At 47.5% G+C, this 23071-nt stretch overlaps 1 protein-coding gene across 1 annotated transcript in view; it reads left to right on the forward strand.

The window, feature by feature from the left end:
- LOC141214182 (microtubule-associated serine/threonine-protein kinase 3-like) overlaps positions 1 to 12240 on the forward strand; it is a 56638-nt gene extending 44398 nt beyond the window's left edge. Inside the window, exon 15 of the mRNA XM_073665401.1 lies at positions 12149 to 12240. Coding sequence (XP_073521502.1) covers positions 12149 to 12240 — 92 coding nt within the window. The remainder of the gene's footprint in view (positions 1 to 12148) is intronic.
- Positions 12241 to 23071: the final 10831 nt, after the last annotated feature.

The raw sequence follows: 23071 nt of genomic DNA on the forward strand, positions 1-23071 counted from the left end.
GTGAACTTGCCAGGCCAAAGGGAGGTTAAGGCAGTTTTTCAATACCATCACTAGTAGAACAAATCGGGTAACTGACAACACAGATACCACACATTCTATGAAGAATCCTTTATCGTGATTAGTAATTCTTCTATATAAAGTAAATGACATGTGGGAGTATGGTGATGATTACCGCACCCATCCTTCTAAAATAATTCCAGTGCAGAAGAACAGCATGTAGTCTGACCTGGGTATCAGGGGTGTATTAAGGATAGCCAGGGCCCCGCATGGCCCCCCCCACGTGACGGGTCGGAGGTCACCATATACCTGAAACATTATTATTGAAAAAAATAGCTGCCGAGTGAAACTAACCTAAAAAACATCCATTAATCTAAAATTTACCTTCAGTTAAAAAAAATACTTTACCCATAGTATTGAACAGACCAACTTTAATATGTAATCAAGTCTCTTGCCAATTTTCACAAGGTTTTCATATCAATAGTGCAACAAACACAGAATACAGTAGAAAATATTAACAATATAACACTTCCATTACAATAGAAACATCAGTCATTATATCAATAAAGTGTCAAATGCATAACAATAAATAAATATATATTTTTCAAAAGCTGTCAGAACCATAAACTGTAGAAGCAAAGTATCCTCTCCCTAAGCCTAAGCTCCAGCATACCAGATAGTTTGGGGTATGTTACTTGCTACATTTAATAGGTTAATTTGAACTTTAGCCAAGGGATGTTAGTAAAGATTTGTCTCTGGAAGTGTCACCCATTTCCCCTGTATGAGGTTGACCAACCAAACTGGAGGCATGAAGGAAAAAAAAAAGAAAAACCAACAGATTAAGGGAAGACCTCACCTTTTCTGAGTAATATAAGACTCATGTTTAAAGCAATACTGCAGTTTTTTTGTATTACGGCACTGGAGTAGAGCCACTAATCTAAGTTCCCTGCCCCTAGTCTCATCCTTACCAACCGGCATCTTCATCTGTATTCCGTGAGTCTCCTGACGTTCTCCAGCAGTTTGTGACCTGCTGGCTTGCTCCAGTGTTTGCTGGCCTATCAGGAAGTCATAACTCAATTTAAGCCCATGAGATCCAGAACAAGGCCAGCAACAGGCCCCCACACTTACACTGAGAGCTTCTGACCATTACTTCAGGTCAGTCCAAAGTTGCAGTCAAAACATGGCTGTGGGACTGAAGCGGCGCTGGGAAGAGCTGAAGACAGTGGCTAGTAAGTATAATAATAGGGTTAAGGAACCACTAGTTTAGTTGCACCACTCCAGCGCTGAAATAAAAGAAAACAAACCCTGGAGTGGGGCTTTAACCAGGTGACAAAACTGTCACTAGCAGTGATTACTGTGCAGGCGGAGGAGAGCAGAGGTGTGTGATTCCATATACTGCTCTGCATCTATCTCAGGCTGTGTGGAATAATGCCCTGGTACCTGAGGTAGATGCTGAGCGCTGTATGCGACACCTTCTGATCGGACACTGCAGCTCTCATCTCAGTAGTGTCCTGCTGCTGTGAGACTAGAGCTGTAGTGTGCGATCAGCACTTATAACAAACAGCGCTCAGCATTTAGCCCTGGTGCCTGAAAGTTAGAAGGCAGGTTTTTTTTTTTAACTAGTTAGACATGAGTATTATATACAGCGAAAGCCAGCTCTCATATCCTCTGCGATTGTGCGCTTTATCCTCTGCCTGACACCTCCTGCACATTATTGGGTAACATCATACAGGGAAAAAAGTAAATGCCCCCTTACTTGAAGGGGAAATTGGCATAAAGTTTACAAGTAATTATAAAAACTGAAAATGACTGCTGTGTCAGTCTGTGTGTTTTGTGAGTAACTTACAGTTTGGCTGGTACTTTGAAGAGGAAACACACGATGGTATGTGCTGTACTTGAATTTTCAATACCTAAAAGAAATGAGGCAAAAAATAATTTTTCTTAACATCTGTTTACACATATACATAGCAACAATCATCCTTCAACCTTAAAAAATAAGTCCATCTAGTTCAACCCATAGCCTAACATGCTGATCCAGAGGAAGGCAAAAAAAACATGTGGCAAACACTAAGCTCCACATTGGGGAAAAAAATTCCTTCCTGACTCCATACGACAATCAGACTAGTTCCCTGGATCAACACCCTATCAAGGAATCTAGTATACAGTACTGTGCAAATTAATTGGGACAAAGCCAAAAAAAAACATATTTTTGAATATGTAAGAATAAAATGTTATAATGCACTGTTACATACTAATTTTAGTAAGAAATATGTCCTCCTTTAGCAGATATGAGATTTTCAATGCGTTTTGGCATTGATTCTACCAAGTTTTTGCATAAATTCTTCCATTCTTCATCATGGAACCACACTTGTATGGCACTGTTTATCATGCGTTCTTTGGTTGTACAGTCCATTTTGCCAAGACGTCTCTTCACAATGCTCCACAAATTTTCTATAGGATTTAAGTCTGGTGAATTGCCAGGCCAGTCCAGCACTTTTACTTTATTTTCTTCCAGGAATTTCTTCACACACTTGGAATTGTGGCATGGAGAAAAAGTACACTAAACCACTCCTCACAGAAACAAGCTCTCAACTGAAGCTGAGGGGGCAGCTAGCTGTTATTTTCTGACTAAAACCAGTCAAACCACATTTTGTTACTCACGGTTGTACACTCACACCTGTTCAAAAAAGTTAAAACTGGTTTGAATCACTGACTGGTAACCAACTTATGATTTTACTTAAAAAATGCTTTGTCCCAATTAATTTGCACAGCACTGTATATAATCTGTAATATTATACTTATCAAGAAAGGCATCCATGCCCTTCTTAAATGTTAGTAGTGAATCCCTCATTACAACATCATGCGGCAGAGAGTTCCATAGTCTCACTGCTCTTACAATAAAGAATCCGCGTCTGTGATTATCATTAAACCTTCTTTCCTCCAGACGTAGAAGATGCCCCCTTGTCCCCGTCTCAGGCCTCAGAGTAAAAAGATCAGTAGAAAGGTCTTTGTACTGACCCCTCATATACTTGTACATAGTAATAAGATCACCCCTAAGCCTTCGTTTTTCCAAACTAAATAACCCCGAGTGAAATTGATAAGAATGTGTGAGTGATATGCGAATGTACTTGAGAAACACTTACAAGAAAGTCACTGGATCTCTGTTTTGTCTTTCTCCAAGAGCTTCTTGGTCCTGATACATGTTCCATTGATCAAAGCATGAGAGAAGTTCCTGCAGACAAACCCTGAAAAACATAATGCGAGTCAGTTCTGACCAGATTGTCATCTACTTTTCTCAGAACGTCTACTTCTACTTCTCTTAACGTGAGAAAATGGCTGTGGATTTTTAACATTTCTTTTACTTTGTTAGTCCCCTTAGGCAACTTGAAACTGAACGTTAGATCACTTGTCTATATTCAAAAGTACTTTTGCATTGCTACATATAGGAAAAATCACTATTGCCTGTGAAGCCCAACCACAGAATGACAGTGTCATGTAAAGAGAACCTATTATGTCCATGTCCTCAAACACTATTGACGCGCCCACTGGGCAGCGGGGTACTTGCCAACCGGGCCTTGATGGATTTGGGGGATGTCACAGTGGCTGGCCCATTCCGTGACCCAGGGTGGTCAGTCCAAAAATAAAAGGGGGGATAAAAATGTAAACTAAAAAGGGGAAGTAGGGTAGGTTTGTAAATGTTCGTGACGCCACCCGTGGTACCCGGTAATGACTACTGGCGCTGCGACAGTCCTCTGAGGCCGGTGTTCCGGGCAGCTTAGTTGGTGCTACTCTCCACGGATAGAGTAGGCCTCAGGGCAGTGTAGATGTGATGTAGAGTGGTGGTTGGTGCTGTGCCGCGGTAGAAAGAACAGGCAGAGATAGCGGTTGAAGTCATCCGAGTCTTTATTCACTTTTTATCAGCTCAGAGCTTCTCTCTGCTGCGGCCGTCAGGGTGGGGCTCAGCACTTTCCAGGTAGTTCAGGAGCACCTGCCAGGACCCCGCTCTAGTGTGTTCCTCTGTTGCTCAACTTCTCCCGCCGTGTGTTCCCCACTGAGTCCCGTACGGGTGCTGCGATGTCCCTATGGGCAGCGTGTAGTTCCCGGACCGACTGGGCGCCCTTTTTGGTGACTTGTGGTGAGGCTGAGGCGTAAGGCCGGGTCCTTCTGGGTAAACTCAGATTAGGGCATACAGGTGGCGACTCCGCTCCGTCCGTATCCCCCTGGGATCCACATAAGCCTCCGGATTCTTCCGACAGAGACGTGAAGTACAAAGTCATATCGGGGACCGGTTACCCCTCTTCCGGCCGGGTCCCTCTGGCTAGGCCAGAATAAGGTATACAGGTGGTGGCTCTGCTTTGTCCATATCCCCTGGGATCCTTTCGCCTGTGGAGCTTGACTCCTCTGCTCCCCTCCTGGGCCTCCTACTCTCAGGACCCTGACCGAGACAGAGCCTACAGCAACTCTGCCCCGCTCCTCGTCTCGAGGCCTGAGACCGAGGACCGTGGACCCTCAGCTGGCTGCAGCGTTGTGCTGTCTACCGACCAACGACCCACAACCAAAGACAATGATACCAAGATGGCCTCCATATATATATGATCCAGCTAAGTGCTCAAAATAAACGCTTCCTCCACCCTCACTCACTACATGGTTCCCCCTAACTTTGGTTCCCCCCGACTCCTCCAATCCGGCCCGGGGCGGCACTATGGTGCATATAGGCCCCCTTCAGAACTGGAGTGGTGTAGTGTTGAGTGTGTGTTTGGGGTCCTGTGTGGTACTCCATCCTTACCTGGAAGAGGAGATATCACACCCTTAAGTGGGGTGCAATAACTCTGTGGCGACTGAGCCCGCAGGGGCGCCACATTATTGACCTGCAGTGCAGGTTAATAGTATAGAAAGGTGCCCAACTGCTGTACTGAAAGTGCAGCTCATGGGAAAAAAATGGAATTTAAATCATTCCAAGAACCTTTACCGGCCTTCAGTCATACAGGTGTGTACAAAGCGTCTACAATTGCAGCTCATAGCACTGCGAGTGGCTCCTGCAGGCACGTGTGACGCTCACAGTCCTCCCTGGGAAGATGGGGGGGTACTCGGAGCCGGGTCAGATGTTGGGGGATGTAGCCGTGGCCAGGACCCGTTCCGTGCCCAGGGCCGTCACATTAAAAGATTTAATGGGCTTTCAGGGTTGGTGTTAATCGAGTGGTTGTATTGACTACACCACCTTTGGTGCCTGGTGATTCTTCACCAGCTCTGCGTTCAATCCTCTGAAGCGGGATGTAGCAGCAGCAGAAGATGGTACTACTCCCCACAGGCGGAGCAGGGCCTCAGGGCAGAGAGGACAAGAGGATGGGAGCTGTTGTGGAAGATGTTGTGGGGTGTAGTGCGGTGCCGCGTTGCAATAAGAAACCGGAGGCCATAGGGGTAGTCTTCCAAGCTTTACTCACGGTAGAATGCACAGCTGCAAGGCTTCTCCCTGCTCCTCACGGCGCGCTGCGGCCACCAGGACCGGGGGTCCGACAACCTCCAGGTAGTTCAGGTGCTTTGGTCAGGACCCCGCACCAGAGTTTTCCTAGACTTTCCCACTAGGTCCTCTCCTGTCCGTTTGTGGTGCGTGTACTAAGGCCGGGTCTCCCTCTGGACTATGCACAGAACAAGGGTACGGGTGGCGACTCCGCTCCGTTACCCGGTGGGATCCACTGAGCGTCCAGGCTTCTCTGACTAAGACTTGTAGTGACAGAGTCAGATATCGGGGGCCGGTACCCCTTTTGCAGCAGGAATCCCTCAGACTAGGCCAGAATAGTGAGGAAAGGTGGCGTATACCGCTCAGTCTGCATCCCCCTGGGATCCTTTTGCCTGCGGAGCTTTACTCCTCCGCTCCCCTCCAGGCCTTCTTAAGTAAGGACCTTGACCGGGTAGAGACAGCCGTTAACTCTTGCCCGTTCCTCGACACAAGGCCAGAGTTCGAGGACCGTGTCCCCATCAACTGCAGGTTCACACAGAAAGCCACGTTCAGCGATGAAGATCACAATCAAAGACCTTGAACTTAAGATGGCTGGCTATTAAATATGAATTTAGAACGTGTAACCTCTAAGTGTATCCTCCACCCTCACCCACTACTAGGTTCCCCCTTACTTTGGTTCCCCCATCTCCACTTATCCCGGCTGGGGCAGCACCCTGGTGCCTTAAAGCCCCCCTACAGGTGGGAGAGATGTAGTGTTGAATGCAGAGGTGGGGTCCTGACAGCTGCACCATCCTTACCTCGAAGGAGAGATACCACACCTCATTAAAGAGATGCAGTACCCCTGTGGCGACCGAACCCTCAGGGGCGCCACACACGCCCTGGCACTTTGACTGACAGCTGGCTCTACAGTTGATGCACTGCATCGCGAGAGGTCAAATTGCTAGGGTGTGCTTACAGCAGCCACTCACATACTCACATGTATGACTGAAAACCGGCGGTTCTTGTGATGAAGTCTATTTCTCTCTTCTCTTCTCTCAAACAATCCTGCTATTACATATAGACGCTCAAAAAAATTAAAATATCTTCTGGTAACAGCCACCTGGGGGGGGGGCAGCAGCTAAGGGTTTATTTGGATCCAAGGGCCCAAGCTGGGGCTGCCACCCATGTGGCTCTTGTGTGGCGTGCCCCAATATGGAGTCTACGAAAATCTTTACAAATTCAAATGGTACGAAGCAATATAAGATTACTCATACCATCACATGTACCACAGTTGGGGTGATCTACTGTGCAAAATGCCCTTGCAACAGAATATTTGTAGGCCTTACATCAAGAGAACTCCGAAGAAGAACTAGAGAACGCGTCTTGGATATCAAGGCAGCAAAAGAAACTGACAATGTGGATGAGCTCAAGACATTACCGCGTCACTTTAAGAAGTTTCATAACAGTGACCCTTCTGGTCTCCAGGTGAGTGGTTTTGATAAGGTCTACCCAGGCACTAGAGGAGGTAACTGGAAAAAAATCCTGGCACAGAAGGAGGCAAGGTGGATCTGACGCGCCCCCTGGGACATATTCCTTTTTGAGGGGAATACCCGGCACCGGATCAGATGGGGGGTTGTAGTCTCCGAGCGGCTGCGACCCGGCCCGTGCCCAGGGCGTCAAACTCAGTGTTATGTGGCAGTCCTACAGATGTTATTAAGAGTTCTTTTGTGTCTACTACGCCACCCGTTGTGATGCGGTCACTGTGGCCGCCGCTGCAGCAGGGTCCGCTGAGGCTGATGGTGGGTGCGCAGCTTGGTGGGATAACCCCCAACGGGAGGGGTATAGCCTCAGAGGGGACAGGTGCAGAGGATGGGGGTTGTGGTGGTGCAGTGCAGACGGCAATGAAGACAGAGTCGGGTTGTGCAGTTAAGGGTGTTTACTTACTGCAGATGTTGTACTGGTCACTCCAGCTTCGAGTGACCACCCGAGCCGTGCTGCGTCCACCAGGTCCTGGATCCAGCCAACCCCCAAACAAGTCCGCAGCGTGGCCCTGAGCTCTCCTTCTGTCCCGTTCTCTGGCCGTCCCCACCAGTGATCCACCTAGGTCCAGCTCCCTCGGGCCTTCTGTTGGGACACCCTTGGCCTTGGGTTCCCTGACCCTTCATGTGGTGTGCCTTCGGGGTGGATGTGGTGGGTGACCGTGGCAAACGCTGCCCACGGTCTCCGGTCTCTGGCTGGGGAATGTTTTTACCCCCACCAGCTTGGGTTCCGGTACCCTGATGCCGACTCTTCACCCGGGGATTTAAGTTGGGATCTTGGAGTCCTTTTCTGCTGTTTCCCCCTCTGGGTCTCTCTTTCTTCTCCTCTCTCACTCTGGGTCTCTCTTCTCCTCTGCTCCTGACTTTCTCTCTGCATCTGACTTGTTCTCTGCATCTGACCCTGTTCTTAGTTGGTGCCCACCTTATATACACCCTCTATGTGTGAGCTCAGGTGACCAGCACCCAATGAGCTCCTAACTTTACCCAGGCTGCTCCCCCTATCTGCCCCTACACTACTTGGGATGTTCCACCCCCCCTCCCACTCCAGCCAGGAACAGACTCGGTCGTACCTGCACATTTCTAAGTGGGAGTACCGTCGGTCTGCTCCTCGGAAATGGGATGTGTGTAGTGCATGCAGCCTACCGAGCTCAGATCCACACTCCTTCCTTACCCGGGAGTGGAATATCACACCTCTGGGTTGAGGTGCAATACCCCTGTAGCAGCCGAATCCTCAGGGTGCTACATTCCCCCCTGGTAAATCACAGCACGTCCTCGGGCTGTAAGACAAAACACCAAAACATACAAAATTTTTTTTCATAAACATATAAAACATATAAAGCATTATATATATATAAAACTTTTCATATAACATTCTCGTCGTCTCTTGCTCCTCCTCCGGACACTGTGCAACGTGTGTCCGGGAAAAGTGCGACAGTCTCTTAGAAAAACTGGTTTTCTATAAAACCGGTAGGGGGCGCTTTAGGAAGCGCAACTATGTACAAGGGTATGGCCGCTCTCAGTCCTCGGCCAGGTAAAGGGAAGGGAATGGCTGCTCACAGTCCTCAGCCTGTGGGATTAAGGGTAAACGGGTAAACAGTTCACTCATGCTGGTCCCAACGGGGACTATATATATGTAGCAACAGTTTCTTTGGTACCCGGTTGGGTAACTATTTACATCTACTGCTCTGCCGCACTCAACGGCGTCTTCCTCCTGCTCTTTGCTTGTAGCTGGTTGTAACTTCAGACCCGTCCGGGTCCTCTTGCTCCTCCTCCTCGCACCGCAACTCCTCCTCCGTCAGGCGGTGTACGTGGAGGGCGTAAGGTCCTTTAGCACACTTGTGCCGGGTGAAGGTGACCTCGTCTCCGATGTAGAGGTCACGACCTCTGTGCCCCTCCGGCAGATGGGACTCCACATCTCTGCGCGTGACAAAGACGTCGCCGGGGGTGTTGTTGTCTCTGATGAAGCCCCACCCATGCTGCTGGTTGAACTTGATCACTGTTCCGATGGTGCGGGGACAATGCGCTGCACGGGGGTCCCTCCTGGTCCGGCTCTTCTGCTCGGCACTCCGTACTTGGGCCTGTTGCTCCCGGACCCGCCTCTCTCTCCGCTCCCTCGCAAACTCTTCGAGCTGCTGTCGGCAACACTCAGCACGCTCCGCTGCAGCTGCCCTGGTTTCCTGAGTGAACCCCATTAGGTCTTCTCCGGTGGGGTCCCACTCAAATTGGGCTTCTTCCAGAGGAGGCGAGACCCGTGCGACGGGCTTCGGAGCCGGAATCAGGGGCTCACACAAGGGCCCTAGTCTCTGCTGCCGTTCCAGCTCATGGAATTCTTCGGGCCAGATGAAGGGCCGCCCGTCCGGCCATGTGAGCTGGCTGAACAAGTCCTCCCCCAGGTGTGGCACCCTTGGTTTTACGGGCGCGGTGGTGGTGGCGCCCGGATTGCCCAGGCCTTGCGGCCAGGCCTGGGGCACCTGGAAGGTGAAGGGCACCGTTAATACGGCGGCGCCCTGGGCTACCTGGCCTTGCGACCAGGCCGGAGGCTCCGCGGAGGTAGGGGGCGCTGTTGGTGATGCGGCGCCCGGGGGTACTAGGCCTTGCGACCAGGCTGGTGGTATTTCCTGCTTTGTCACGCTCCGGGTCGAGGCGCGTGACGTCACAGGGGTCGCTGCGGCGGCTTCCGGTCGGGGCCTAGTCCATAGCGGTGACATGGCGGCTACGGGCACAGCAGGGGGACTTTCGGGCTCTGCGACGGGGAGCTGGGGCAGGTGGGCGGTTTCCCGGTGTGGGGTATAGGCGTCCCCTTTACCTGCCTCCTTGCGTCCGGCTCCCTTCTCGGCGCCGTCTCCGGCCTTTGGTCCTCCCGCGCCATCCTCAGAGGCGGTCTGTTTCCTCTTCCAGGGTAGCGTGCTCCGTTGACTGGTCTCAGCTTGCTGGGCCATCTCCCGGCTCCATTCCGCCAATATCTCGCGCTGTACCCGGGCCATCCTCCGTGCGAGGCCCTCCAGGGCAGTCTGTGCACACTCCCGGTCTCGGGGGAGCTGTGCAAGGACCTCCACTAGGCCTAGTGGGGTCGTGGTGTCTAGCAGGCTCCTGACCAACGGGTCGGTGCTGCTCTGCTCTTCTTCCAGCAGGCTCCTGGCCAGCGGGCCGGTGCTGCTCTGCTCTCCTTCCTCGGTCTCTAGCAGACTCCTGGCCAGCGGGCCGGTGCTGTTCTGCTTTCTCTCCATCTCCGGGTAAGCTCCTCCGCTACTCCTCTCCAGGCTTCTTGCCTCCGGGTGCGCTCGCTCCAGACTCCTCCAGGCGGCACCCATCTTCGTTCTTTTCTTTCGTCTCCTCCCCCTTCGAGGGCGGTCCCGGGGCAACTCGGTGACTGTCAGCTCCAGGGGTAGTTCTTTCACGCTGACAGACACCTCCAGCATCACAGTCTCTGTTGGTGGGGGCGGTTTCCACTTTTGGCGCCATTTTCTGTCCTGGCCCACGATGGGAGGCGGCCTCTTGCCCTCCTTTGGCACGCCCATAATGGCGTCCGCTGCTCTTCCAAGGCGGGAAATCTTCGGATTTGGCGGGAAGCGTCGCCCAGTGGCGGGAAACTCTGCAGATGGCGGGAACAAGCTGGAAATGGCGGACAATCGGCGGGAAACGACCTGTGATGGGGTCCGATGGCGTGGACCCTCCGGAACCGGCGGGAGACTTCTTTCTGAGGTAAACTTGCACTTTTCTTCAGGCACGCAGTACCCGGGTGTTGTGGGCACGTAATCCTGCCGACTACGCCAAAGTTGACGCGCCCCCTGGGACATATTCCTTTTTGAGGGGAATACCCGGCACCGGATCAGATGGGGGGTTGTAGTCTCCGAGCGGCTGCGACCCGGCCCGTGCCCAGGGCGTCAAACTCAGTGTTATGTGGCAGTCCTACAGATGTTATTAAGAGTTCTTTTGTGTCGACTACGCCACCCGTTGTGATGCGGTCACTGTGGCCGCCGCTGCAGCAGGGTCCGCTGAGGCTGATGGTGGGTGCGCAGCTTGGTGGGATAACCCCCAACGGGAGGGGTATAGCCTCAGAGGGGACAGGTGCAGAGGATGGGGGTTGTGGTGGTGCAGTGCAGACGGCAATGAAGACAGAGTCGGGTTGTGCAGTTAAGGGTGTTTACTTACTGCAGATGTTGTACTGGTCACTCCAGCTTCGAGTGACCACCCGAGCCGTGCTGCGTCCACCAGGTCCTGGATCCAGCCAACCCCCAAACAAGTCCGGAGCGTGGCCCTGAGCTCTCCTTCTGTCCCGTTCTCTGGCCGTCCCCACCAGTGATCCACCTAGGTCCAGCTCCCTCGGGCCTTCTGTTGGGACACCCTTGGCCTTGGGTTCCCTGACCCTTCATGTGGTGTGCCTTCGGGGTGGATGTGGTGGGTGACCGTGGCAAACGCTGCCCACGGTCTCCGGTCTCTGGCTGGGGAATGTTTTTACCCCCACCAGCTTGGGTTCCGGTACCCTGATGCCGACTCTTCACCCGGGGATTTAAGTTGGGATCTTGGAGTCCTTTTCTGCTGTTTCCCCCTCTGGGTCTCTCTTTCTTCTCCTCTCTCACTCTGGGTCTCTCTTCTCCTCTGCTTCTGACTTTCTCTCTGCATCTGACTTGTTCTCTGCATCTGACCCTGTTCTTAGTTGGTGCCCACCTTATATACACCCTCTATGTGTGAGCTCAGGTGACCAGCACCCAATGAGCTCCTAACTTTACCCAGGCTGCTCCCCCTATCTGCCCCTACACTACTTGGGATGTTCCACCCCCCCTCCCACTCCAGCCAGGAACAGACTCAGTCGTACCTGCACATTTCTAAGTGGGAGTACCGTCGGTCTGCTCCTCGGAAATGGGATGTGTGTAGTGCATGCAGCCTACCGAGCTCAGACCCACACTCCATCCTTACCCGGGAGTGGAATATCACACCTCTGGGTTGAGGTGCAATACCCCTGTAGCAGCCGAATCCTCAGGGTGCTACAGATCACTGTGTTGAACACCTTAACCCCCCATGGTCTCAATGAGACAAATAGTTTTGTTTCATTTCTTTAATATTGTTGGGTGGTTCCTAGTGGAGTGCATTGTATTATGGTCATTTTACTTTTACTTTTATATTAATTGTTTTTATTCGTTTATACTTACGTTTTCTTCTTTCCTTCTCTTCTTAGTTCTTTCGCCTGACGTTTGCTATTTTTCAGAGTTGGTCATCTTCTTGAGCGTCATCATCACCAGTGCATTTGAACCTCTTTTTATATTTTAAAGAATTTAAATATCTTCTAGTAATATATGTATAATGTCATGCATTTATGTGCCCCATGCCTTTTTGTTATATAAATATATTTTTCATCTCATCATATTTTTCACTACATATTCACTAGCACAATTGCACTGTATGGGTCATATTATATGATAGGTGTCACACTATCTAACATATATCATAGATATATAATTTTTTCATATGATATATATTCTCCTATAACATTTTCACGTTATTATCTCATATACTTTCCCTGCTATCCTGTTATTAATTTCCAGGGCAGTTCTCTTGTTAGCTAGCACTCACACACCTTTTATCTTTGCCCATGGTTTTCTTCATGCGTTCCACAGTGGAACACACACTGACTTCTCCTTTCCTAGACACGCTCCTTTTTTCCTTCGTGTTCCACAGTGGAACGCACACTGATCTCTCTTTCCCCGGACATGCCTATTACATCACTTCTGCTATATGCAGTCCACCGTGAGACGCACGCCGACGCCGCCTTCCACGGAGGTGCTGCGCTCCATGGAGACGCGGCTCGCCCGAGGAGGTCACGATCGGCTCACTGCAGCATGGCGCCATGCAAATATATACATTCATAGATGTTCGAAATTGACTGCCCAGTATGGACATTTTTGATTGGCCAAATTCCCTTTAAATACTTTACATTCACATTTCAACATTACATCCTCGTCAAAGCCAGTGGCAAAACGCGCGTTGGATCCGGGAAGTTCTCAGGGGGTCAGTAATAGTTATCATCATTTCATATTGTGTGCTACCTTTTTACCTGTTGTCATGTATGTCACACATCATTTGCCATGTAATTATTTATTCTGACTATTTTCTGGTTGATAGAGACATTACTGCTAATGTCCACAGCACTGTAAACCAGATTTTTATTTACATCTAGGGTAGTATGGAGCACTTTACTTTGCACTGAGCACTTTATATTCTCCCTCTACATACCTTACTATTTATTTATAGATTTTTTATACTGCTAATCCAGTGTAGATTATTCACTATGTGACAGCATTTTTGTGGCACACTTGTAATTTATAATAAGTCTACTTTTGTACCCCCTAGCCTGACCGCTCTCTTTTTGTGTTACTTCTTCTCCCTCGTTTTGCACATACGATTCCGCATGCGGGTTGTCAAGCGTTTTTCAAGCGATTTTAGCATCACTTGGAAAAGTGCTTGACAACTTGGTCACACTATATAAATCCATGCAACCGGCAACCGGCATGGATTTTATATAGTGTGATCAAGTTAGTTAAAAAAAAGAATAAAAATGGTAAAAAATAAAAAAACACATTATACTCACCTTCCAATGGCCCCCGGTCTCCTTATCCGATGCGACCCGTCACATGACTAAATGACGTCATGAAAGGTCCTTTTAGACCATCGCGAGCCGCCGGGGAGCCAGGACGCATCACTAAGGAGACCGGGGGCCATCAGAAGGTGAGTATAAGGTTTATTTTTTATTTTAAATTCTTTGTTTTTTAACAGGTACTATGGTACCCAGGTCTGGAGGAGAGTCTCCTCTTCTCCAGACCCGGGTACCATCCGCACATTGAACTGCATAATATCTGCATGTGTACATGTAGCGATTCAATGCAAGTCAATGGCGGCAAAAACGCCGTGCTTGCGCAAAATAATTGGTAGTGCTGCGGATTTTTCCGCAATGATAATAAGCAGCGGAAATCTCCGCAGCATCTGCACAGCACATGCGGATTATCATTGGGGAACATTGCAGACCTTCTACCAAGCGTTTAAGCGTTCCTGCGGCGAAATTGCCGCTGCGGAAACGCTTAAAAAACGCATAGTGGGCACACAGCCTTACGCGGTGAAATGAGCTGCATCTGGATCTCGTTCACCTAAAGGGACTGTCAGCACAGAATGACTGTTCAAACTAAGTCCCAACTCTCGGTGCTTCATGACGGGGCCAATCATTTATATACACCTTCCCACCTGCTTGTTTGCCCTCTATCCACACCCTTCTTTTCTTTGATTGACAGCTCTGGCTTCATAGAACCATAGAAGGAAGGAGACCGAGGTGAAACAAGCAGGTGGGAAGGAGTATATAAAGGATTGGCCCACGCCGTGATCCACGGAGCGCTTGTACTTGGTTTCAATAGTCATTCTGTGCTGACAGTCCCTTTAAAATCAGTGTTTCCCAAACTCCAGTCCTCACGGCCCCCCACAGGTCATGTCTTCAGGATTTCCATAGTATTGCACAGGTGAGAGAATTCCTGATTCCTTGATGATACTTTCATCACATGTGTAATACTGAGGAAATCCTGAAAACCTGACCTGTTGGGGGCCATGAGGACTGGAGTTTGGGAAACACTGCTTTAAATGGAGCGGTGCTGCAGTTTTATTATTCAGCAATTAGCAGGATCCCCCAACAATTTCTTAAGCAATGAGAAAATGCAGTCCCTAATGAAGTCCTCTAACAATAAGCGGATCACGGACAGCAGATGCATTGGGTTCTGCATTTCTTGGAGAATGGGATGGGGCAGCTTCTGTCTTCTCAGTGATACAATCAGGAAGGAGATGCAGCGTGAGACAATCCCTGTCTACATCTTTGATCTGATCATCAATACAGAGGGCTGATTGGTGAAGACAGAGGGAAAGGCTAATAAAATTATTACAAAAAAACGTAGTTTTTCGGCTGGCACTTCCTCTGGGGTCAGTATGCCAACCTCATTGACTTCATAGCACTTGCCAGAGTGGGCAGACACGATTTTATTGCCTTTACACACGTCACCTCCACACAGGGCGATGCTGCTACGACGCCTCTGTAGTGATCAAACGTGGAGTCAAACAGCAGGGCTTTAAGAGGGCTGCCCTTTTCAATCTTGGGACTAAAACACAAAAATAAGACATCCTGTTAAGGGGGATAAAGGTAAGTAAACCGCGTTCAGTGCAGTGATGAATTCCAAAAGACAAAGTTTATTCCGCCATCACATAACGTTTCGACCTGTTATAGGTCTTTAGCAAGTGTATACAAAGACATACAGGGATACTGATCCCCTTTAAGGAAAATCAGTGGCCAGAACCCTTTAAATTCCCCTTAAATGGCCCAAAACTGAAACTGTGGGAACAATATAATCCACTTAGGGTTCAGCAAACTTACAGTCATGGGTTTGATAAAATGATCTACACCCTTGTGTCTCCAGAAAGCATAGCGTACGTTCACGTGCTGAAAATGCCGACCAGTGCTGGAGTGAGCGGAGGTCCGCAGCTTGTGACACTCCTGCTGTAGTGAAACTACAGGTCCCAGCAGGCTGACGGTCTCTCATCAAGTTATGCTGGGAGCCGCAGGTGCACAAATAGTGCTAGAGGATCAATGTCAGAAATATGAGGCTGCCACTAGGGTTTCTCCCACAAATATGTAATCGGACGTGGAGCAGATCTGCACGTGGATGAGCCATGTTCTCTATCTGTGAACATACTACTCCTTCACTCAGATTCTAAGTGGTTCTGCAGCGCATCTGTGCAGAGCAAGCTGTCAATCAAAATCCGGGCCGGGTTTACAGCCGTCGCCCCTGATATAGCGAGCGGTGCTGTGATCCAAGACTGTAGCCACTCCGTGCACAACGATGAGTGAAGGCCGGCGGCTGCAGGGAGGAAAGAAGTTAATTTTCTCCCGGTACCTACACTATCAATAAGGCGGCCGGGCAGCATTGTAACAATATTTATCTGCAGATTAACCCTATACCTGCAGGTACATAGCATTTTCCAAGGTGACAGGTTCCCTTTAATAAAGAGAAGATGGATAGAGCCGCATTAGTCCGTACTCACGGTGGAAGCCTCCTGACAACTTCTTGAAGAACACTTTCCACATTTGTTCCAAGCTTCCCCGACATCTAATAGAAATAAACAGAGAAATGAATTTCTTAATACAGTTTAGAACTCGGCTACAACGAATCAGAAGAAATGAAACCTGTTTGAAGCTGACAAGCAATCAAGCCCCTCCGTAAGCCACACAGAACATGGCTACTTATGTCATCTGCAGGTGATTAAAGGAACCTGTCATGCTGAAATGGTATAAGATCTGTAGGGGGATGTTGTAGAGCAGAGAAGTTGATCAGACTGATAGACATATCTGTGGGAAGAGAGTCAGCAAAACTGGCATTTTATGCAGTGAAAAGTCCTGCCGTATGTACACTAGTCCAGTGGGCGGTCCTACTAAGTGATTGACAGTTCCCTGTATGACCATGCAGGCAAAGATAGCTGTCAATCACTAGTAGGACCGCCCACTGGACTCATCTGTACAAACAGCAGGATTCCACTGAATAAATTGATACAGGAAAAACATCTATCTTTGTACCGTATTAGCCAGTAGATAGAAGAGTATTTAGATTTGAGAGTCCTCAGTGGTTGATACCATCTTTTCCGTTAGCCATTAAAAGGTAACAAATTGCAGGCTTTCCAGACTACTCAGGTCTCAGGTCTGCCTGATGAAGAAGCCTGAGTCGTCTGGAAAGCTTGCAATTTGTTACCATCTTTTCCGTTAGCCATTAAAGGTATCAACCACTGAGGACTCTCAAATCTAATGAATAAATTACAATTTATACTGAATCTTCTCCCACAAACCTATATATCATTCTGCTCAGTTTCTCATGGATAAAACCTGTACATCTGAATGGGGCTTTAATGTTGTTATTACAATCATGTAAACGCAGATCACAAAATCTTTCATATGATCATTTTTTTAACACCTAAAACCCCAATGGATATTTATGTTTACTAAAGGATTCCTTTCCCATTCTTTTGGCAGCTCTTCTTTAGGTATGGACACAGACCGGCATCCGGCATAAAGACATCTGGAGACTTTTCCTTTTTCTGGGATATTGGATAATCTTCTTCATTTCTAACGCTTTAAATCTTTCAAATTCTTTCTGAAAAATGTATCATAAAGGGACTTTCTCAGGTCAGTTTTGCTTGTGGTTGTGTTACCATTATTTGTGCCAAATGTATCAAAGTGTTGCACGATGTTTGATAAATGTTTATGTAGCACTTCCATCTATCTTTATTTATTATACTCACTTATATAGCGCCATTAATTTCACAGCACTTTACAGACATTATCATCACTGCCCCCATCGGGGCTCACAATCTACATTCCCTATCAGTATGTCTTTGGAGTGTGGGAGAAAACTGGAGAACCCGGAGGAAACCCACGCAAACACAGGGAGAACATACAAACTTCTTGCAGATGTCGTCCTTGGTGGGATTTGAACCCAGGATCCCAGTGCTGCAAAACAACAATGCTAACCACTGAGCCACCGTGTATCTTTATCCACTTTTAACGTCACCCGTCGTTCTTAGACCTGTGTAGCTTACCAAGCCCAATTTCTAAAAGTGGCAAGAGTGCTGTAAAATAGGAAGCTGCACATTTTTGCGCAAAAATGATGCGTCACAAAAGTTTTTTGTTTTTTTTTAACACCAAAAATTGATGTCAATTCCTCGCTACATTGCCCCTTTTCCAGCCACATTTTGTAGAAAAAAATAAAAAGACAAGGTACAGACAGCGGAGTTAAATTTGCCTACAGGAATGATTTTGATCTGGAGCGCATCGTACCCGGATACAGTCACTAGCGGCAACGTCAAACATCTTCTCAATTTGTTTCTCCACCCTTTCCGGATCTGCATTCTTCAAGTCTATCTAAAAGCAAAAGTATAAATACTAATTATTTATCAAAGCTGGACAACATCTAGAAACCATATAATAAAACTGGCTTAAAATATAGTGTGAACAAGAGTTTAGGGAGAGATGTACAACTGGCACTGGCCTATAAAAGGGATTGTGTAATCGTACAAAACTAGCAAAAATGTAAAGTGCCCGGAAAACAAGGAACGTGCAATTTACCTCTTAGTAAAATCCTATGCTTTCTCAAGAACAGAGGAATTTTAATTTCATATTTTTTTTAATCAAATCATTTTTATTGAAAAACTCCAACTACAAATATTCCATCTTTCAAATAACATACATGACATAGTAATTCCATAGTAAAAATATGAACAAAGTATCTGAACTTCAATTCCCATAACCCACCCTAAACCCAAATCCCAACACTCCAGAGAGAACCATTTTCAGAGCAGTTCTAGAATAACGGACTATAGCATTCGTAGAAGGGGAAGAAGATAAAAAAGTGACTAACAAAGGGGTAGCAGCGTTTTAATGTTATCATTTACTGCTTGATGCCTGAGCCGGGGAGTGCACGCTGAAAACTGTTGCAGGCTGCTGTAATCACAGGACACAAGCAAACAGCATGGCATTTCCTATCAGCAGGGAGGAAGTAAAGGGCGACAGTAATGAAAGTCTCCTCCTACTCCGCTCCATATTGAAATGAATAGTGTGCATCCTACAAATGAGATGCATACAGCAAACAATTGATTTTCCATACATAGGTTTTGAGTTGACCACTGGATATACACATGTGTATCACTAATTACCAGAACTGGAAATCGAAAAAAAAGAAGAGCAAGTTTGGGGTGAATCCAGCCTTCATTACTGCACAGCCGCTCAGAGGGATCGGTACTAGGAACAGCAGGAGTGCCGGCGATGGTCACAGATTTACCTGCTGCGGGACTGAAGGAGTCTGATCGCGCTCGGCTCGAAGCTTTTTACCTGGTTTACGATAGGAATAATTGAAAGCTGTGCTTCAAAGGCCAGGAAGAAGTTTGCCACCGTCTCTTAGAAAATAGACAAACTTAGGATAGAAACAATATGAACATATACCCTGCTATAAGTAAGTAAAAAGCAATAGGAAATATATATAATATAGGGTACTTAGTAAACATGTTTATTGATTTAAAAAAAAAAAAGCCATCCCACCAGCACCAAGGTGTACCCAGTCAGTTATGTGAAGTATATAATAAAATACACTTTAGTACAATATTAGTATCTTGTCCCTTTAAATCTGCAGCTACTTCTGTCACCATGGTAACTGCATTCATACTCAGCCAATAGGATTGCTCGGTTTGAATTTGAAGAAAAAAAAAAAAAAGTTCTATATGGTCAGTTTGTTCCATCTCATCTGAGTGTGAAGACAGACACCTGCGATCAGCGAGATTATAGGTATAAGACGTGATATAATATAACGGACGGAGCCACATCCCATCACACGCACTCAGCGACCACAACTGACAGGAATCAGCACATTTATCAGAGGAGAAGTCATTATTCCCCAACACATGATAAGTGACAACTTCTAGATCTGCTGGGAACCCAACTAATCCCTGCTAGACCCTCCCCGGACCACCGCTCCATTCATTCTCTATGCAGGAGAAAGCGGAGTACAGCGCCCCCCATAGAGAATGAACGGACCGGCGGCTGAACATTTGCACTTCGCTCACTTCTATCTATAAGTGCTGTTCTGCTGATTGGGTCATAGCGGCCAAACCCACCGATCTAAGAGTCATCACCTATCCAGAGATCAGTGAGAACTTGTTCCAACTAGACATCCCCTTTAATTGAAGAGATCACATATCTAACAGCCAATCCTATTCATTCCCAATCTTCCCTGTGCCCAGTAATGCCCCTGGGTATATCGCCAATATGAGCGAATCACCAAACCCTCTGCTGACTGTTCCCCATGTTTTATAGATTTTGGATCCGTTTCTACAAGAGAAGATCTCAGCGGCCACCATGGGGATGGGTTACTCTGCCAGCGATGGAGCAGGTAGTATCCACCAGCCTGTGATATCTCACCTTCCTCCATATTCTGCTGTTACATGCGTTTCTTCAGCTTTTCCCCTTCCCAACAGAACCAATTGATGGTTTTTTTCTGTTTTTTCCTTGGCTTTTTCCAAGGGCTATAACTTTTTCATGTCTGTCCACATAGTGTGAGGTCTTGTTATTTTGTAGGATGAGCGGTACTTATAAATCCCACCATTCATTTACCACATAGTACTAGAAAACGGGAAAAAAAGTCCAAGTGCAGTAAAAGTGCGAGGAAAAAAAAAGCCTGACCCTGTTTTTCTGGGAAGGGTTTTAACGGCGTACATAGTGTGGTGAAAATGACCTGGTAATAGGATCCTACTCCTCAGTGTGATCACAGCAAGACCAAACTTCTCCAATAGTTTTGGCAAAAGAAAAAAACTTTTTTTTATGGTGTCACCATTCTTTCTGAGACCCGTAACATTTTCGTTTTTCGGGTTGATGGAGCTGTGTGGAGCTTATTTTTTGAAGGGCAAGAGGACTTTATTGATAACATTTTGGGACACATATGACATGGTCATCGCTTCTTACAGGGTTTTCTGTAGTATTGTGGCGAACGAAAAAAATGCAATTTTGGCTTTTTGAATTTTTTTCTGTGTTCACTGATAGTTTATTTTTTTTTATATTTGGATAGATTGTATTTCTATGAAAGAGACCATACCACAAATGTGTATATTTTTATTATCTTTATTTTTAGTGGGAGGTGAGTTGAACGTGTAGAGTTTTAATATTTTAAACTTTTTTTTTTTTTTTAATTTTCACTGCATTTGTATACATTATCTGATTGCTTGTGCTATATACAGCGATACCACAGTAAAGCTCCATATAGCAAAATCACGGTCTTCTTTACAGCCCAAATGAAGCTTTATGATGACAGGCACGGAGGCTTCAGCAGACCCCCGGATGTCATAGCAGTCCATCTGCGCCCTGTGATCGCGTCACAGGAGCGCCGGTGGGCGCATGGAACGATGCGTCCCAATGCCGGCGCGCTGTTAATGCTGCTGTTAGTGATTGACAGCAGCACTGAACAGGTTAACAGTGGTGGGCAGATCTTCGCTCCACTCGCAGCTCTTAACGGCAGGTCCTGGTTGTTTGTCACAGCCATTATCTGCCATGTACGGGGCGAGCTGACTCTGCTCCATACACCCGCTACTGACTTATACCAGACATGTACGGCAGATGTTGGTAAGGAGTTAAAGCGGTTGTCCAGCTTTGGGGCCATTTGTTTTTTTTTACTTTAATGCAAGTATTTGGGGCTAAAATTGATTTCTGTAATTGAGTTTCATTAAAAATGTTGCGTTCTGTAGCATCTGTGCTGCACTGTCTATTCCTGGCTGCAAAATTAGCTAACTGAGAATCTATCAGTGAGCTCCTTCTGACAGTCTTAAGGGAGAGTGTGTAGATCTTTCATCTGTTTTTTTTTTCCTGAGTGCCTTTTAGCTGATCTATGCCCAAAGAAAACATGAAACTTGAATGTGCAGGGAAGCAATAAGTCTGTAATAACCAGTGAAAAATGAAACCTAAATGTAAAAAATTACTTTTAGTAATAAATACATGGACATAAGAAAATACACACTGCTCAAAAAAATAAAGGGAACACTTAAACAACAGAATATAACTGCAAGTAAATCAAACTTCTGTGAAATCAAACTGTCCACTTAGGAAACAACACTGATTGAAAATCAATTTCACATGCTGTTGTGCAAATGGAATAGACAATAGATGGAAATTATTGGCAATTATCAAGACACCCTCAATAAAGGAGTGGTTCTGCAGGTGGGGACCACAGACCACATCTCAGTAACAGTGCTTTCTGGCTGATGTTTTGGTCACTTTTGAATGGTGGTTGTGCTTTCACACTCGTGGTAGCATAAGAAGGACTCTACAACCCACAGAAGTTGCTCAGGTAGTGCAGCTCATCCAGGATGGCACATCAATGCGAGCTGTGGCAAGGAGGTTTGCTGTGTCTGTCAGCGTAGTGTCCAGAGGCTGGAGGCGCTACCAGGAGACAGGCAAGTACACCAGGAGATGTGGAGGGGGCCGAAGGACGGAAACAACCCAGCAGCAGGACCGCTACCCCCGCCTTTGTGCAAGGAGGAACAGGAGGAGCACTGCCAGAGCCCTGCAAAATGACCTCCAGCAGGCCACAAATGTGCATGTCTGCACAATCGGTTAGAAACCGACTCCATGAGGGTGGTATGAGAGCCCGATGTCCACAGATGGGGGTTGTGCTCACAACCCAACACCGTGCAGGATGTTTGGCATTTGCCACAGAACACCAGGATTGGCAAAGTCGCCACTGGCTCCCTGTGCTCTTCACAGATGAAAGCAGGGTCACACTGAGCACATGTGACAGACGTGACAGAGTCTGGAGACGCCGTGGAGAACGATCTGCTGCCTGCAACATCCTTCAGCATGACCGGTTTGGCAGTGGGTCAGTAATAGTGTGGGGTGGCATTTCTTTGGAGGGCCGCAAAGCCCTCCATGTGCTCGCCAGAGGTAGCCTGACTGCCATTAGGTACCGAGATGAGATCCTCAGACCCCTTGTGAGACAATATGCTGGTGCAGTGGGCCCTGGGTTCCTCCTAATGCAGGACAATGCCAGACCTCATGGGGCTGGAGTGTGTCAGCCTCATTTTGACTTGTTTTAAGGACATTACATCAAAGTTGGATCAGCCTGTAGTGTGTTTTTCCAATTTAATTTTGGGGGTGACTCCAAATCCAGGCCTCCATTGGTTAATAAATTTGATTTCCATTGAACACACACTACAGGCTGATCCAACGTTGATGTAATGTCCTTAAAACAAGTCAAAATGAGGCTCAGTATTGTGTCGCCTCCACGTGCCTGTATGACCTCCCTACAATGCCTGAGCATGCTCCTGATGAGGTTGCGGATGGTCTCCTGTGGGATCTCCTCCCAGACCTGGACTAAAGCATCCGCCAACTCCTGGACAGTCTGTGGTGCAATGTGATGTTGGTGGATGGAGCGAGACATGATGTCCCAGATGTGCTCAATCGGATTCAGCTCTGGGGAACAGGCGGGCCAGTCCATAGCTTCAAAGACTTCATCTTGCAGGCACTGCTGACACACTCCAGCAACATGAG

The sequence above is a fragment of the Phyllobates terribilis genome, unplaced genomic scaffold (genome assembly GCF_046119375.1).
Source record: "Phyllobates terribilis strain yellow unplaced genomic scaffold, ASM4611937v1 Scaffold_216__1_contigs__length_3321164, whole genome shotgun sequence".
Lineage (NCBI taxonomy): Eukaryota > Metazoa > Chordata > Amphibia > Anura > Dendrobatidae > Phyllobates > Phyllobates terribilis.